This window comes from Rhodnius prolixus, unplaced genomic scaffold, assembly GCF_049639745.1.
Source record: "Rhodnius prolixus isolate KJV_2025 unplaced genomic scaffold, Rpr scaffold_1, whole genome shotgun sequence".
In the NCBI taxonomy this organism is placed as follows: Eukaryota; Metazoa; Arthropoda; class Insecta; order Hemiptera; family Reduviidae; genus Rhodnius; species Rhodnius prolixus.
The window spans coordinates 1431642-1451488 of NW_027411581.1; the positions used below are offsets into that span (position 1 = coordinate 1431642).

At 36.4% G+C, this 19847-nt stretch overlaps 1 protein-coding gene across 7 annotated transcripts in view; it reads left to right on the forward strand.

Moving 5' to 3' along the window:
• Positions 1-19847, forward strand: part of LOC141452258 (GTPase-activating Rap/Ran-GAP domain-like protein 3) — a 387611-nt gene that overhangs the window by 95602 nt on the left and 272162 nt on the right. Inside the window, exon 2 of one of the 7 annotated variants that reach the window (XM_074124261.1) lies at positions 16414-16634. The exons of 3 other annotated variants lie outside the window; for them this stretch is intronic. In XM_074124261.1, coding sequence (XP_073980362.1) covers positions 16432-16634 — 203 coding nt within the window. In that variant the 5' untranslated portion in view covers positions 16414-16431. Of the gene's footprint in view, positions 1-15568; positions 16635-19847 lie in introns of those variants that run through there. 3 more of the 7 variants (XM_074124251.1, XM_074124256.1, XM_074124254.1) reach the window with 3 other exon arrangements.

The window sequence follows — 19847 nt, forward strand, 5'->3', positions numbered from 1 at the left end:
CACTTCCTGTCCGGCCCTGACTCCATCAATACACACTTCGGTAACATAACAAAGCCACTGATTAAGACTGAACTTTTTGGAATTGCGCGAGCCATTTTTTTGAGAAAATCCGAAGAGACATTTCCGGTTGCCTACGTGGCATCCTCAGATGGCGCCTAAACTAAATATCCGATTTCATTACCCACCATAACATGTCGGCGATTTTTGGGTCACGATGGATAAATGCCCATACGAGCAGAACCAATGAGAAAGGTCAATTTGTTGAAACAATTCAGCGTATCTCAGAACAGTTATTTCCGGTCGATTACGATCACTGTACCAGATAAAGAGAAAATAAAAAAAAGATAAATTTGCTGAATTAGCTTTAATTTACGCTAAATAAAACTGGCGCATCATTACCATATATTTGTTAACTAATTACCTCCCCGGTGGCAGGTTATGCTGGAGGGAGGCATTGATATTGCAGGTTTTTTCACTGCTAGTACGCTAATTAGTCACTAGAGGACTCACTAGCAAGTTTTTTTCAGCTAGATAACCTTATTATTACCTGCTTTAAATATTTTATTAATCAGCTGGCAGGTTTGGGAAGTATTTGTTGATTCATGTTCATCAGAATGGAGGTTGTAATTATCTAAAAAAAAATCGACTGTTTAGCATTACAGTGTTTTGAGTAAATAGAGATACATTAAGAGGAAATTTCCGTCATTTAGGGCTGAATGTTTTTAAACTCGATTTACTGCATCATATTTAATTTCTCTTTACAGTAGACAAAACAAAGGACTGTATATCTTAACAAAATTGGCACTTTCTTTCCCAAAACTGCTCTTAGTCGAATTTTTCGGAAAATTATTATAGATCTACATCGACACTTAGAAAATCGAAGAAGCCATTTTGGAGACAATGTTGATAAAATAAAAAAAAATCGATTGCATCAGCCATTATTGTGGCAACATCCCCTGATAGCATTTAAGCTGAATTTCAAATTGGATATACAGTGATTTTGTATTTTCCACTTACAAGTGGATTTCAGTTACGGTGGATTTCAGTTACTGTGGATTTCACTTACGTTGGATTTCAGTTACGGTGGATTTCACTTACAGTGGATTTCAGTTACGGTGGTTTTCAGTTACGGTGGATCTCAGTTACGGTGGATCACAGTTACGGTGAATCACAGTTACAGTGGATTTCAGTTACGTTGGATTTCAGTTACAAGCGGTTCAATTGGTAAAAACTCAGGGAGTTTTCAGCCGGATATTTCCGGTATAACCTTAAAATTCCTCTTTCCGCACGACATCCTGCAGCTTTAGTTAAAGGCTATAAATTAGCTCCAGTCTGCAACAGTTTAATGTATTTAGGGAATGAAGTATATTTAGTATAAATTTAGCTATATTAAGAATTGAGTTGGTATTTCCTTGGGCCTAATAGGAAATAGAGCTGGAAGTTTACGAACTTAGACACTGCCTAAGCGTGATTGATACATCTTCTAGCGCCGGAGGCACTTTCCAATACAAACTGCTCTTGGATATCCTGTATTACAAAAATTTTGCTACAACTATTCAGGGAATTCATAAATTAAACTATAATGGTTATTGATTCTCTTGTATTCCAGAGGAATTCCAAATTAAAGTCTGGCGCTTTTAGTACTCTCATCCTCCTTGAAATCGATTTTCTGGAGAAATAAATGTGGAAGACGCAGAAACATCGTGGAATTTAAAGGAAATAGTGGGAAAGCATTTTCTAGAGAGAAAAATCTGGATTAGAAATTATTTAGTAAAGTAGGTTACATCTGGCTAACAAATTGCTACCTCCGAGAGCCCTGAGTGGAGCAGCGCTGGACTCATGGCTTGTGCATTTTTAGCCCTTTGATCTTCAAATCAATGATACTTCGCCCTAAAAACAGAGCTAATATCCCTTCCCTATTGGATACTCATTAAAACATACAATATGGAAGGGATTCGCTGTATTGTGAGCGTAATGGATGCCCCAGGTTCGAATCCAGCACTCGTGACGCCCTAAAAACAAAGACGCTCCCATCGTGTGCGAAAAATATTTGTAAATAAACTTACTGTCTGTATTTAGGATCGAAATAGGGAATATTCGGTCAAATTTTTCAGGTTTTTCGTATTGACCGAATCCTCGATATTTCAATTCTAAATATTATCGTATATTTGGTTGCCGAGCGGCTAGAGGCTAGACCCGCAAAGCTAAGATGTATTGCGGTACTAGGCTATATTCCCAGTCTATATCTTTAATAGTTAATATGAGAAATTAATAGTAAAGTATGTTTGCTAGTCGCCACGATAGCCGAGCGGCTAGAGGCTAGACCCGCAAAGCTAAGATGTATTGCGGTACTAGGCTATACTCCCAGTCTATATCTTTAATAGTTAATATGAGAAATTAATAGTAAAGTATGTTTGCTAGGCGCCACGGTAGCCGAGCGGTTAGAGGCTAGACCCGCAATGCTAAGATGTATCTTTGCTATTCGCCTCCGACCATGACACCTAATTTGGTAATTGGAGGTAAAGCCTGCCTGAAAAAATAGGCATTACTTTATTAATACCTTACGTTCACTAAAAGGTATTACAAATTCTTATTATTTGTTAAACAGTCAGCATTTCAAGTTTAATAAATATTGATGAAGCCTTTGTCAAATAATTTCCTTTAAAAAGTAGAAATAGATAAAGATATTTCCGTTTTAACTTCAATTTGTGTGTGTGTGTGTTATTTGGATGAAATGTTCTTTATCTCTATCGTACCGGATATAAAAGTTGGAGGATTGTTCAGGCAGGTTGTTCGTAAAGTTTAGTTTGAAATATAATCAATAGAGGTCATGACCAGCATGAACCCTAACGCTTACAGGATATTCGGTGTGTTTGTCACTGTAGTGGTCAGTAGTGATGGGCTATACGAGTCCGCCTGTGGAATCATTGGATTTGAATCAACTCCAGGGTCGGAATCGATTCCAAAAACTCGTTCATCGATTCCAGTTGCCGTACCTATCCTATGCTTTCGTGCAAATATCATGCAATTTATTAAATATTTTATTAGTACTTAACTTCATCAGTTAATAACAAAACTACATGTAATTTGCAACAGTTTTAAAAGATATATAATATCTAATTGTTATTGACAACATCAAATAAAATTAGCTTTACACAAGAACAAGATTTAAAACAAAGCAGTTTTGTTAATATCCAGCAGGACCACTGGGAGGTTGAAGTTACCCTGCCAGGAGGGGAAATGAAATGGGAAGGAAATAAGGTTGTTAAAGGTATCAATGATGTTAGTTGGACCTTAAAATATGTACATGCAAACAAATTAAAATATAACAATGAACATAAACTAAGAAAGATTAACGAAATGAAATTATATTACTAAATATTTAATAATGAATAAAACTAAGCCGTCTATATATATATATATCCCAATACAAAACAAAATGAATAATTTTTATCACAGCATTATCACAGACTAGAGAAGGATTAAAGTTTAAAGCTACTTAGAACTTAAGAAATTAATTAATGTAAATTTTTATTCAGAAATAATATCATAGAAACATTGCTCGACTTTAATCTATTGCGTCTGTCAACTAATATTTGTCCAGCTTTAGAGAAAATCCTTTCGCAAGGAACTGAAGTGGCTGGAATGCATAATCTTTTCAAAACAACGTCATACAATCTGGGATATAAGTCTTTCCTCTCTCTCCACCAATCTAACGGATTGGCTTCTCTATTTAAAAAAGGTTCTGCCAAATATTTGTCTAATTCAATTATACTGGCAGATACTGGGGTCTGTTTCGCGTTTAACGTTTTAATTTTTGCATCGAATTCCCGCCAAAGACTAGAAGTAGAAGTTGTGGATGATGGAACATCGGTAGATAACGAAGCTTTCGGAATTTGAATAAATGATAATTTAGTGGCAAGAGAATGGTACATTTTCCGGAATTTAATGTCGCTCGAAAAACCTTCGTTTTTAAATCGCGGATCTAAAATCATCGATTGACCTATAATTTCTACCGATTCTAAATTGGAAAACCGATTTGAAATATTAGCGCAAATTACTCGAGCCATTGATTGTATTTCGGGTCTGTAATTTGTGTGCAAAAATTTTGAAACGTGATCGGTCATAAAGCGCGAGAATATAATAATTTTAGAAATTGTTATATAATTTTCCGAACTTACTTCGTCCGTAATTTCATTAAATATCTGCAATAATTGAACCGCGCTCTCTAATATTTCCCAATCGATTGTTGTTATATTATGTTCACCCTGTAGATTTAATAAAGCTATGGTCGCGATCAATGGCTGTTTGGTTTTTAAAACGCGATCAAACATTATAAATGTGGAGTTCCAAGGAGTGGGGACGTCTTGTTTTAATTTTAATTTTGGGAAACCCATCTGTGTTTGTGTATTATGTAGCTTGGTCAGAGAATGAGAACTTCTTTTAAAATATTCTACTAAAGCTTTAATTTTGTCGGTCGTTACGCGAATTTCTGCGATTCCCGAATGGACAACTAAATTCATTGAATGGGCAAAACAAGAAATATGCCTCCAATTGCACTGCTTTACTGCCGAAACAATATTTGCACCATTATCAGTAACAACGGCAGTTACTTTATTGGTGAGTTCCCATTCTTGGACCGTGGATTGCAGGTGTGAGGCCAAGTTATTCGCTGTATGTCGTTCAGAGTAACTAGTACACTTCAATAAATGTGTTTGTAAATTTGTGTTTTGGTCTATGTAGTGGGCAGTTATAGCAATAAAGCTTTCATTATTCACCGATGTCCAACAATCAGTTGTTAAACAAACGGCATTTACTTCGTTGAATTTACTTTTTAATTTTGATTCTTCCCGCTTATAAATCATTGGGAGTAAACTGTTGGATATATACTTTCGTGAAGGTACATTATAACTGGGGCAAAGCAATTTAATTAATTTTCTGAACTCTTGATCTTCAACAATACTAAAAGGATGATATTCTTTTACTATCATTTTGAGCAATTGTTCATCAATTTCCTTGGACTTACTGGGGTGCAAAGGTTTGATTACTTCTACAAAGTCAGTCAAGGATTTTTGAATTACCGGAGCCAGATGAAGAGAGAGGAGCGACATCTGCAACTTCTGAATGGATGGAAGCTAAACTAGTAGAGGGAAGCGAGCTTAAATTTTGAGTGTCTATAGAAGTTAAATGAGATTTCTTAACAGGGATCTCTTCAGTGCTTTGCTCTGTATTCTTTCTTTTATTGAATGATATAGGATGTTTTCTCTTCATATGTCTGAACAAATTACTAGTAGAGCCACTTGTAAAGCTAACGATTTCGTGGCAATACCGGCATTTAGCTTTGACAGAATCAATAGAATTAAAGTGATTCCAAATTTCACTGCGTTTTGGCATTTGTCTGAAATTAATTTACTAAAAATTAATAAAATATTAAATTTAAAAAATAAGAAACAATAGTAAAAAAGGCGATAATAACCCCGTTGTTGATGGGCAAAAATAAATAAATAAATAAAAAAGTAAAAAAATTAAACTAATTTATTAAATATTTTGCTTTTAAAATATTTTCAAATATTCAATAAAGAAAAACAAAAGATAAAAATGAAATAATTATTTAATTTAGGAAAATATTAGTCTTTGAAAATATTTTAGAAATCAACAAAGCACACGCTCTTCAACTTAATTAAGATTTACCACTGGAAAACACCCTTATCTGCTTATCATCAGAAGACAGACACATGAAATATTGTTATCAGCACGAAAGATGAAATTGAAATGGCCCTTATTGCTATAGCTACATATCTAGAGACAAAAAAATTATATTACCTAAAGAGCGTACTTACTACAGACTCCCTCCCACTCTTACTACCTATTTCACAAACATTCGGCGATTGGAAATATTTTTTAGCAAAATATTATTCTATTTATTCTAAGCAGATTCTTAAGATGATTTTAATTTTTAAAATTTATTTTTGTTTATTACTCTTATAAAATACGAAGAATTTCAAATAAAATATAATATACAAACACAGAATGATTTAGTATGCAGGTGGAGTCAGTCGTCGTTACCATGGTAACGGAACCGTTAAACGACTCCGGTTCCAGCTCCAGCAATTTCTATTGGCTAGAATCAGTGAACGAAAAAGTGGAACGAGTCCGGTTTCAAAAGGATTTAAATCACTCCGGATTCGACTCCACCAACTCCAGTGGATTTAACCAATGAAAATGCTAGAGTTGGGCCGGAGTCGTTTAACGGTTCCATTACCATGGCAACCACGACTGACTCCACCTGCATACTAGATCATTTTGTGTTTGTGTATTATATTTTATTTGAAATTCTTCGTATTTTATAAGAGTAATGGACAAAAACAAAATTTAAAAATTAAAATCATCTTAAGAAAGCGTTATTATGTTTTTTGTATTCAAATGAAACGAATATTTAACTACAAAATATTTCCAATTGATGAATGTTTGTGAAATAGGTGATAGAGTGGGAGGGATACTACAGTAAGTAAACCAATTAGGTAATACTACATTTTGGCTCAGTTTTACTTTGACCGTCATGCGGACATGTACACGTTTAAACTTACGCCAATGAAGATAAGAGTAAGAGTGTCCAGCGCTTAGTTAAAGATTAAGCACACAGCTTTTTCTTTTTGTAAAACAATAAGATAATATTTTAAAAGCTTGATATTCAATTCTTATTAGATAAATATTGTGAGTAATTATAATTTTGTTTGAAGGGTTAGAATTTTTATGGAATACTTTCCTACCCATTTCCGTTTCTCTATATTGAATCCTCTTGAAGGAAGTTAACTCCAGTCTTCCAGTGGTCAAGCTAGATAATGACAAAATTGCTTTAATTTATAATTGACTAGCCTATTTTTGGGTTAATATTTGTGTTACGTTGTTAATTTTATATTTATCAGAGCAATTGGAAATTAGGGATAGTACTTAATGTGTGTAAAAGAAATATAGTTTTGTTATTAACTGGAAAAGCTAACTGTTAATGATATATTTTAATAAATTACGTGACATTTGTTCTTATGTTTAATCGTTCCAAAACCTCTGCTGTCTCATTTTCATTTTAATTTTTTTGGGGCGGGGCGGAATCACTTTTTTTTAAAATAGGGATTTGAATCAACTCGTTCCACCATCGGACTCGTTCCACTGGAACGAGTCCGTTCAAATAGCCCATCACTAGTGGTCAGTGTTGGGGTTTTAGTCTGATTGCTGGATTGCAGTTGATCGGTAAACTCGGTTGAATAAATAAAAATTTAAAATGTATGTGGGAAGGGTTTAGAGGCGGAAGTCCTTCCTTTCTATATGTGCCATTTCAGTACAATGTACCGTCTCACCTGCATAGTTTAGGAGATTAGGAATTTCATGTAGAATTTAAATTTTTAAAAAATTAATCCACCGGAAGTATTACTTTGATGACTAAAGTTTTTATTTTATTTTCCCGAAAATCTTAAGTGATTTCCTGTAAAAGCTGTTCCGGCCGATTTATTGGGAACACTTTATAGCGTTAATAACCGTTTTGAAGTTCGCTGGGAAGGAACAAATCTTACAAATTTTGGTTCTTACAAGTTGGTGTATCCGTGCGTTGAAATTCAGAAAATTTGATTCACTTTGATTCCAACGTGCCATTTGAGTGTAATGCACGATCCTGTGAGAGGTGGTTAGTTGTATCACTGAATTTTTCCAGTTAAATGAAAACTACCACAGCTCTAATTAGCTAATTAGATTTTCCACTTTTTAGAGATTTCTGCGAACTTCTTGCATCCATTACTCTTGCAAAGATCTGTAACTTTATCTGAACACTTTTTTTCTTGGAAAAATTCTCTTTAGTGGAGTTCTGAGAAGTGTTTCAGAAAGGGGAGGGTCCCACAAGTTGTGATTTCGGTGTTACCATTGGTCGGCACTGCCATTATCAACTACTGTTCGCCCAACCCCGAGTTTAGTTTTTAATGTAAAACAAAGTCTTCTAGTTCGAAGTACCTTATCGATTGCATTAGTCACTAGCCACTTACCTGAAGTGTAGTTTAATAAAAATAGCAAATCGATTTGTTACCAACTAGCTTGATCTTTTTTTTTGGACACAAAAATTATTGAAGGCAATCAATAATCGGAAGGAAATTGAATTCAATAATTCAAATAAGGAAATAATCAGAAAGGCGCCGAGCGGTTAGAGGCTAGACCCGCAAAGCTAAGATGTATTGCGGTACTAGGCTATATTCCCAGTCTATACCTTTAATGGTTAATATGAGAAATTTATAGTAAAGTATGTTTGCTAGTCGCCAAGGTAGCTGAGTGGTTAGAGGCTAGACCCGCAAAGCTAAGATGTATTGCGGTACTAGGCTATATTCCCAGTCTATACCTTTAATGGTTAATATGAGAAATTTATAGTAAAGTATGTTTGCTAGTCGCCAAGGTAGCTGAGTGGTTAGAGGCTAGACCCGCAAAGCTAAGATGTATTGCGGTACTAGGCTATATTCCCAGTCTATACCTTTAATGGTTAATATGAGAAATTTATAGTAAAGTATGTTTGCTAGTCGCCATGATAGTCGAGCGGTTAGAGGCTAGACCCGCAAAGCTAAGATGTATTGCGGTACAAGGCTATATTCCCAGTCTATACCTTTAATGGTTAATATGAGAAATTTATAGTAAAGTATGTTTGCTAGTCGCCAAGGTAGCTGAGTGGTTAGAGGCTAGACCCGCAAAGCTAAGATGTATTGCGGTACTAGGCTATATTCCCAGTCTATACCTTTAATGGTTAATACGAGAAATTTTGCAGTAAAGTATGTTTACTAGTCGCCACGGTAGCCGAGCGGTTAGAGACTAGACCCGCAAAGCTAAAATGTATTGCGGTACTAGGCTATATTCCCAGTCTATTCCTTTAATGGTTAATATGAGAAATGTATAGTAGAGTATGATTGCTAGTTGCCTCCGTCCACGACGCCTTGTAGTTGGATGTAAAGCCGACCTGAAAAAATAGGCAATTACTTTACTTTACTAATTGGAAGGAATATATTCTAGAACATAGGTCCTCAAAAGACCAACAATGTTGCAGTCAGCTCTATACTAAATGTTAAAAGGATTTCTATTAGTCATGCATGCTCGGCAACCAGTCAGCTGTTTCCGCTCTTTAATGTAACGAGGGAAAAATAGATCAGCAGTCGTGACATAATATTCCCCCCTCCCCACCCGCCAACACCGCCACTAACGAATTGCTACGTAGGCTTCAGGAAGTAATATTGCATCGTGCATTATTCAAAAAGTGCATTTGACTGCTATTCTTCTTCTTCATCTTCTTCTTCTTTTCACTAAACTCTTGCAATGATTACGGGAGAGCATATTGAATGTTGCATTTCGCTTTAAAGAAGATTGCCGTTTGCAATATAGATATTTATCATTCAGCATCATATAAATTGAAACTCGTGGGAACATTTCTTTTCTACTTCCTGCCCAATCATTTCAATATTGAACTGCCTATTTCCTGTGATGTTATTTAATCAGCATTGCGTGTCTTTTCTAAGAGAGTGGTTATCCACCGGAAGTGCTCATTTTATTGAATTTTCATAGAATGTACAAGTTTTGCAAAGAAAATAGAAATTCCCGGAAGTTCGGACATTGTATTTCCTTCACCGGAAGTAGCATTTTATGGAAAAATCAATCAATCAGTGTGTGTCCCTATGATAGCCAGTTACCACGTTGTGCCACCTGCACCTAAGAGTGATGATCGTCATAGTGTGCGATCTAGATTATTTTCCCTTCCAAAATGAACAAAACTGAACATGCTTCATTATTTTCCAATCATATGTTATATTGGAAAATAAATCGACTTGATATTGTCAATAGCGGGGAAAAAAACCACGACTTCGATCCGTTATATAAATATTAAATGACGTCACCCCGGAAATCCTATATATATGTGTATAGTTTATGCAGAATATTGGTGATGCAATTTTCCACCACAATTGTTTGGTATACCAGGAGGCCGCTTCTGAGCACTTGCATATCTCTGAGCTGGCACTCCTTTGCGGAACTCCTCCAGTGTAAAGAATCAATATGTTTTCTCCATCGCTGATTGCCAGGTTCAGAAATAGGCATTATTCTACAGATCCAAATAACCAATAAATTTTTATCCGTTATCTTTAATATTTTCATTGAACTGAGGACAAGAAATAAATTTGTAAAGTCAAGTAAAGTAAAGTAATTGCCTATTTTTTCAGGCAAGGCTTTACGTCCAACTACCAAATTAGGGTGTCGTGGACGGAGGCGACTAGCAAACATACTTTACTATAAATTTCCCACATTAACCATTAAAGGTGTAGACTAAGAATATAGCCTAGTGCCGCAATACATCTTAGCTTTGCGGGTCTAGCCTCTAACCGGTCGACTATCGTGGCGACTAGCAAGCATACTTTACTGTAAATTTCTCATATTAACCATTAAAGGTATAGTCTGGGAATATAGCCTAGTACCGCAATACATCTTAGCTTTGCGGGTCTAGCCTCTAACCGCTCGGCTACCGTGGCGACTAGCAAACATACTTTACTATACATTTCTCATATTAATCATTAAAGGTATAGACTAAGAATATAGCCTAGTACCGCAATACATCTTAGCTTTGCGGGTCTAGGCTCTAACCGCTTGGCTGTCGTGGCGACTAGCTAACATACTTTACTATAAATTTCCCACATTAACCATTAAAGGTGTAGACTGCGAATATAGCCTAGTGCCGCAATACATCTTAGCTTTGCGGGTCTAGCCTCTAACCGCGCGGATACAGTGGCGCCTAGCAAACATACTTTACTATAAATTTCTCATATTAATCATTAAAGGTATAGACTGGGAATATAGCCTAGTACCGCAATACATCTTAGCTTTGCGGGTCTAGGCTCTAACCGCTTGGCTGTCGTGGCGGCGATATATTTTTAATATCTAAGTAAGTACAATATTGAAGCCAACCAACTTTTTATAAAAATTCTAAGTTTTATGTAAATTAAATTACGTTTATGGCGGTAAGGGAAAATAGAGAATTAACCTTTTGTCGGCCATCATTAGTAAACGTGGACAGTCAAAAATTAAGCAAAAAATAAAAATAATAATCTTCTTTAATTAAGAAGAAAACTTTGAAGGCACAATTAATGAATGGAGAAAATGCCATGTCAACTTTATTTAAGCGTCTCTGTGATCTTTCAATTTAAGTCCAGCTTTTTACAGTGAAATACGCTAAGAAGCTGATCCAGACGTTCGTTCCGGTCGTCACAGGTAGAAATAATTAAGGAAAATTCGGTATAAAGTTTCTTGTAGTGTCGCCGGATATTTTCTTTTTAAAGCTAAGAAGTGAGCGCGCGCGGGGTAGTTACCCGCCAAAAAATTTGATATAAAGCTGTCTAATGAGTTTTGAGCTTGCAAAATTAAAAGTTCCACTCCTCTTGACCTTTCAATTATTTCACCACAGATGTCCCACTTTTCAAATTCAACTAAACATTTGTCTAAGCAGTAACGTTTCCCAAAATAATTGTAAATAAACTTAGTATCTGTATCTTGGATTGTATTAGGGAAGATTCGGTCAAAATTTTCGAGTTTTTCTTATTGACCGAATCCTCGATATTTCAATTCTAAATATTAATAGCTTACAGGCGCCACGGAAGCCGAGCGGTTAGAGGCTAGACCCGCAAAGCTAAGATGTATTGCGGTACTAGGCTATATTCCCAGTCTATACCTTTAATGGTTAATATGAGTAATTTATTGAAAAGTATGTTTGCTAGTCGCCACGATAGCCGAGCGGTTAGAGGCTAGACCCGCAAAGCTAAGATGTAATGCGGTACTAGGCTATATTCCTAGTCTATACCTTTAATGGTTAATATGAGGAATTTATTGAAAAGTATGTTTGCTAGTCGCCACGATAGCCGAGCGGTTAGAGGCTAGACCCGCAAAGCTAAGATGTATTGCGGTACTAGGCTATATTCCCAGTCTATACCTTTAATGGTTAATATGAGTAATTTATTGAAAAGTATGTTTGCTAGTCGCCACGATAGCCGAGCGGTTAGAGGCTAGACCCGCAAAGCTAAGATGTAATGCGGTACTAGGCTATATTCCTAGTCTATACCTTTAATGGTTAATATGAGGAATTTATTGAAAAGTATGTTTGCTAGTCGCCACGATAGCCGAGCGGTTAGAGGCTAGACCCGCAAAGCTAAGATGTATTGCGGTACTAGGCTACATTCCCCGGTCTATACCTTTAATTGTTAATATGAGAAATTTACAGCAAAGTATGTTAGCTAGTCGCCTCCGTCCACGCGTCACCTAATTTTTTGTAGTCGGTAGCATAATTGCGCTTGTTGCTGGTGGCTGAGGCACCACACAGCCTTCAGATTCTGATCGTTAATGTTTAGACTTGTTCGCAAAAAAGCTGCTTTTTCTGGAATAATAGTTGTAAAAAGAAATTTCTAGTTTTTTTTTGTAAATATTTACCGGAAGCTCTTGCACAGGATATAACACGTCACTGCTTACTAATGCAAACAGTAAGAGAAAGTGGTAAGAGTGTTTCCGCTCTGATATCATTGTTAGTTTCTAAATCTGGGATGTCTGGGATGAAGGCTACAAAGAAAGCGGTGCATTAGAAGATCAAAACTTATTTCTTTCAGTTGCAGAACCGCTGATCTAGCAAAAGTTACATCCTGTTAAAGGATAAAAAGTGAGCGGCAATAATTTCTTCCTGTATAAAGTTTTCCGCTGAGAATGGAGAAAAAAAAATGGGTTCCATCGTCCTTTGAAAAGAATTCATTATATGAAGCTAGTTTTGTAGCGAATACGTTCCTGATTAAATCTTATATTCTGAGATTTTGTTCGTCCCTCACTTGTTGAGGGGCTGATCACACAGGACTCTCCTCTCTTATCGCTGGACAACCCGCACCGCACACACACAAACCCACTTACAGGACACTGTAACGATCAGTGAAGGATACAGGATCTCAGCCGGCCCCCCGCAGCATCACCATTTACCTCTATCTCTAGTGTACATTCTCCCAACCACCACCACTGCTGCTGCTGCTGCTGCTGCTGAGCAAGGGATTCCAAGTCCGCCTCCACACCCTGCAGTCATTTCAATGGAGGCGACCCAGCTATGTGCTCTTTTACCACCCTGGGCTATTCACAGAAAGCTGTACTAGGATCTGTATTACGTGGTAAATGTTACTAGAAACTTTATTTTCATGCACTGTTAGTTCTTGACACCAGCGATAAGAAAAAACACTCGCAAATTTGTAAAATTTCCTTTATTATTTGATTAATCCTGACTTCTAGAATGTGCCCAGTTCCAAGAAGTTCTTGGTAGTACCCAAATAAATCCTTGTGCATGCAAAACCAGTTAGCATATCGACCGATTCTCATATCCATTGTGATATGGACACCTCCATTTCCTCCTTACCAGAATTGCATTTTCCTAGAAAAAATTGTCTGGGATAATCAAGTGGCAGTCACTAAGCGATTAAAACTGTCTGGTTGGACAGTTGTATAAGGGTTAATCGTCAAAAAGTCGGCAAGAAAAAGCGTAACGCTGAAAAACACCCAACTTTGACAATTTTTTCCTTTTTTTCTATAAAAGATAAAATTCCCAAATTTTCTTTAAAATAGAGGTCGAATTCTCCTATATAACTGTAATTTTGTTGCTGAAAATGAGCAAAAACGGCATTTTCAAATAGTCTAGTGGCAGTCACTAAGTGGTAGTCTTGTGGTGGTCACTAAGTGATAGTCTAGTGGCAGTCACTAATAGTGATAGTCTAGTGGCAGTCACTAATAGTGATAGTCTAGTGGCAGTCACTAAGTGATAGTCTAGTGGCAGTCACTAAGTGATAGTCAAGAGGTGGTCACTAAGTGGTAGTCAATAAAAGTTGTAGATTTACAAGAGTGGTAAGTTTAATGTAAATCGTTAAAACTATTTTAGATAAAACTTCACAAAAATTAAAAAAAAAAATAATAATCGATAAAATGGTACTTTCGATGGACTTATTTTTCTTACGAAAGTGTTATTTGTCGCGTCCTATCGTAGTAAACAAAGTATCAAATTCGAACTCTTAGCGATTTTCCGCTTTTCAGTTGTGCTGAACACACATACAAAACGCGCAGAATTTGTAAGAACTACTTTCTCACAGTCAAGGAACCTTACGTTTATTTATGGTGAATAATTGCAATACTTCCTCCTTCGAGAATGATCCGGAAGTGCGTCTATTACTTGGCTTAGAATTGCACAAATCGAGGGATACGTCAATAATTTTTCAGTCAGTCATTTTTTGTTTTCCATTAATTGTTACCATTTATTATTGAAGTATAATAAAATTTGCTGTTTCATCCATATAATCACGGAAAATTCTATGTAATTTTCTTTTGAATTGGGAAAAGATAAAATAAATAAGAGCGACCTAATTGGGTTCGTATAAAAGTTCCAACTCTTCTTCTATTTCCTCCATTTAGTCTGGGGGCGGCAACTTTACCGCCTCCTCTCACCCCACTCTCTCTTTCTCTCTCTCGCTGAATTCCGGTCAATTAGAAGTTTAAATATTTTTCTTTGTTCTTGCTACATCCGCTTGCTATTAATGGACGCTTGTTTATGCATTTTCATGGTTAACTGAACATAATAGCTGTTGAATTCTTTAAACCTGCCCCAGCAGCAGCAAATACCATCTATTTGGGTTGAGCATTAAAGAAGTTAAAGTAAATAAAATGTGATTGCAAACATTCCGACGGCTTTACCTCACAAATTTCCTATAAATGGGAATGTTTACTAAACGTGAATTGGTTTCTTCGATATTTGAATAGCTTTTTACCATTCCAATTTGTACATGGCTGTTTTAATGGCTATCCACTTCACAGGTAGGCCAACTTAAGAAAGTACTTTTTTTTTGGGTAAATATTTCCGCCGGAAACTCCACATGGTCAATTTGAGTCTCCTTACTAGAATAGCGACAAATGGTTTTGGGTGTAAGGTTAGCTTTGGATCCCCAGAGGGGATCAGCTGTCCTTCTGATCTGATCTGACGGTCGAATGTTTTATAATTAGTGATGTAGCATAAAATTAAGGCGCCACGACAGCCCAGCGGTTAGAGGCTAGACCCGCAATGCTAAGTTGTATTGCGGTACTAGGCTAGAGTCCCAGTCTATACCTTTAATGGTTAATATGAGAAATTTACAGTAAATTATGCCTGCTAGTCGCCACGATAGCCGAGCGGTTAGAGGTTAGACCCGCAAAGCTAAGGTGTATTGCGGTACTAGGCTATATTCACAGTCTACACCTTTAATGGTTAATATGAGAAATTTACAAGAAAAGTATGTTTGCTAGTCACCTCCGTCCACGACACTAAATTTGGTAGTTGGATGTAAAGCCTGCCTAACAAGATAGGCAAAAAAAATATATATATAAAATTTTTTAGTCTAAATTCTTGAACTTGGAGTAGATCTTAAAATTGTAGATTGTAATTCTTGAGCTGAATTCAAAAATTAATTTTTCTAGATAATAATTTAGTTAAGTGTAACCTCTGCTTATCGTATTTAGAATCCTGGTTTTATTAGCTGTACGTCTTCAAAAAATTAGGTTTTCCATTTACTTGCCCAAACGTTCAAGCACAGAGCTACAACTGCATGAGTGAATCTGTTATGATTAAAGGCCATTGGTGAGAAAGTATAAATCCGTTTCGAAACGTTTTGTAAATTAGAGAACACAACATTTTTGAAGTTGTAAAATAAAATTGATTGAGTTATACTGCATTATTGATTGGCAAGATTCTAGAAAATTGTGGTGGCGGGGAAATGTATTCACATGAAAATCGTAGGATTCATTTTGGGTTTGAACCTGTACTTCCGGGAAATATCAATTTCAAAACACTTACAGTTCAAATAATTGAAATATGGAAAAATGTGGTTTGGTCGGTAGTGATGGATTCGGTTTTTCATCAATCAACAAAGGTCGATTTATCAGAAGAGAATTTGACTTCCAAATTTGTCTGTCAGGCAACACTGGACTATCAGAGACATAAGAAGAACGTATGAAGTACATGCAAAAGTCAGCGTGTGTAATATTAGGCAGAATTCAGTGGAAGTCAAATTCTCTACCAAATTGATGATCAATCTCTGGTGATGGATGAAAATCTGCAACCGGCCAGAAACAGAAAAACATGTATTCTATGACGTATAAAATCAACTAAATTGAAACACTGTTTCTTTGGGATCACAATGTCAGTGATTAATGTTTAACATCTGGACCATTTAATTAAAACAGAGAGAGAAATGAAATAACACAACACAATATATTTGTTTATCAGAGCAATCTGGCGCTTAATATATGAAATAAACTTTCAAGGAAACAAACATACAAAGAGCGTGTAATTGGTGTATTGGTGTGTGTGTGAAGTACGTGGGGAAAAGGGCGATGCAGAAATCGGAAAGCGTACGATTAGTTCGTGGTACAACATGCGCAGCACTGGGACCTCGTCTTCGACCTACCGCTTCCACCATGATCAACCAGCGACGACTGGCCAACAAGAAGGCACATCCGGCGCTCTTACATCACAAGGCCAAATACGATCTGCGCAGTTCCAGTTTTGAAAGCTCGCCACGTCCATGGACCACAAGGTAGTTCTTTTATCCTTTTCTTTAATTTTATTTGAAATTTTAAACTTTGTTTATTAAGTAAATATGATGTTATTAAGTGATAGTCAAGTGGCAGTCACTAATAGTGATAGTCTAGTGGCAGTCACTAAGTGATAGTCTAGTGGTGGTCACTAAATGATAGTCTAGTGGCAGTCACTGATAGTCAAGTGGTGGTCACTAAGTGATATCGAAGGGGCAGTCACTAAGTGATAGTCAAGTGGCAGTCACTAATAGTGATAGTCGCCAGATTTAACAATTTCCTTAGGAATATTAGCAGTTTTGGTTTAGGTGAACATTACGTTCACTTTAAATGTCACATTGATATGATCAGAGTTGTCAATTAAGATTAACGTCTGAGAAGAAGCCTCAACTCTATATCCTCGGTAGGGTCTATAAATTTAATACTGATTCCCCCTGCCCGTTATGAGGGAACAACAGAGATGATCTAATTCATTTCCTAATTATCTGCCCGATGTTAGATGTCTTAAGATCCAAGTATCTACATACGCATAACATTAACTTTTCTTCCAGTATTCAGCCTAAAATTGTGTTGGAGAATCACTTATGTTTCGACTCGGTAAACAAAGTAAAATATATGTACTTTTTTATAATTAACTCAATAAAATTTAGAAATTTGTTTTCGTTAATTTAATAGCTTTTTATTATTTAATTTATTTGCAAAAGTGAATTTATTTTTTTTTTGTTCTCTTTCTTTTTCTTTTTTCATGTATTTTATCTTTTGTATTTTAACCGTGTAAAGGCACGGGTCAACCCCTTGCTACAATTGTACATTATAAGCAAGTTACAATAAATAAATAAATAATAATAGTGATAGTCTAGCAGCAGTCACTAAGTGATAGTCTAGCAGCAGTCACTAAGTGATAGTCAAGTGGCAGTCACTAAGTGATAGTCAAGTGGCAGTCACTAAGTGATAGTCAAGTGATGGTCACTAAGTGATAGTCAAGTGGCAGTCACTAAGTGATAGACAAATGGTAGTCACTAAGTGATAGTCAAGTGGCAGTCACTAAGTGATAGACAAATGGTAGTCACTAAGTGATAGTCAAATGGCAGTCACTAAGTGATAGTCAAATGGCAGTCACTAAGTGATAGTCAAATGGCAGTCACTAAGTGATAGTCAAATGGCAGTCACTAAGTGATAGACAAATGGTAGTCACTAAGTGATAGTCAAGTGATGGTCACTAAGTAATATTAGTCAAGGGGTGATCACAAAGTGATAATCATTTGGGGTGGAGAAGATGCTATTCACGATTAATCTATCGTTTTAAATTTCCTAAGTGTATCTGATAGAAAGTTCTAAGTTCAAAAATTTGTGAAGATGGATGGGTAACACCAGGAAGGTAACAGGAATTAATGATAAATTTAGGTTTCAAGTCTGGCGTGCCTGCTACGTGTATGTTACACGGACGTTGGGCATCCCGCTCTGGCCCATGATTACAGACTGACCCAACAGGAAGAACTCGCAACTGTTCCTGTGGATTAGATGTAATTTACTATGTGGGATTGCGTGATAGTATTTATTAACTCAACTGGAGTAGACATTTATCTTTATAATCATAGTGAAAAACGAAGGAAAAATTAGGAACTATGTACCTGCTAAATTTGCTAACAAAAAGGGTGTTTTGGGGCAATGACACAAAACGGGATTTTTCAGTACAATCGTATTCCGGATGTTGCCTTAAGTTAAACCACTAGGAAAGCCGTAAGGATTGCTAGAAAGTTCCAAGACCTAGGTTGCAGTTCTTCCACGAGGCTTACAAAGCCCTGAGAGATTTTGTGGTGGTCTTCACATCGCAACTGGATTTATAGAGAACATGTTTTCTTCTATTTGGAAGGAGTCTCGCTGAAAGTAGTGCTCATGGAAGAAGATATTCCAGAATTATGGAAGTAACTCCTCAACAACATGTCAGCTTTCAAGGTTAGCCCTTGGTAGTTAATCAAGACTCTAGTGGACGACGTACAAGACCATCCTAACTAACCTTTACTGGTCAAGTAAAACGTTTCGTCCTCGAGTTCCAACCGCTAACTGGTTTCGCGTCTTGACCAGCTGATTCTGATGTCTCGAGGTGGAAAAATTTATGGACACCCTCGACACTTACATCTTTTCAGACACTCAGTGCGCCTTAAAAAAGATATTTCCGGAAAAAAAAATCCAAATGGAAAATTTGGCGTGCCAGCAATACTTCCTTTATCAGTAAGAAGAGGAAATAAAACTAAAGTTTATAACCCAAATAGAATGAAACCTCCCCAACCAACAAAACCTGCACATACCGACCTCTTGCTCTAATTAGATCCTACTTATTGAAAGCTTTGTTCGATGTAAATTAGTTTGCAATTAGCGCTTGTGCTCAGGTGATTAACATTCAAGGGTGATAGGTTTAGTTGTGTCTAATCGTGCAGCTGTGTAAAGTGAGTAAAGTGAATTCATCATCGAGGCCATTTTCTTTGCTAAATGAATGCCTACGTTCTATACCTGACATGACGTCACTAAGTATAGTGACGGCGCCAAGATTGAGTCTCTGTGTTAAGTTCCAAGTAATTAATTGAAGCAGCAATCCATACACACACACAACGAAACAATCGATATTACCTAATGCACGACCTTAAATCTGAAAACAAGCTCTTCCTATTTACTGAGGAGGCTAATATTATACCATATTCTGCAATCATTCATAAACCGTAGTTGATGGAGAACCGTAATATAAATCTTCAAAATGATTTGTTTTTGTTTTTGCATAATTTCATTCTTTACGATGTTCCTCCAGAGTAAAATTCCAAAGATGAATAAAAAGGAGCTCAAATTACTTATTTTACTAACATGGAGATGTTTAGTAGTTAAGAGTGTTGAGGTAGTACTTAGAGGTGACAAAATAATAGACTAATACATAAATAGGTTACAAATAATGCTACAAAAAATAAGTGAATTCTGAGTCTAGGATGGTCCTATATAAGTCTAGTGAGTCGTCAAAATGGTTAAATGTGAGTAAAGATGGTCCTACATAAGTCTAGAGAGTTGTCAACATGGTTAAATGTGAGTGTAAGATAGTCCTATATCAGTCTAGAGGGTTAAATGTGAGTGTAAGATAGTTCTATGTAAGTCTAGTGAATCGTCAACATGGTTAAATGTGAGTAAAGGTGGCCCTACATAAGTCTAGAGAGTTGTCAACATGGTTAAAT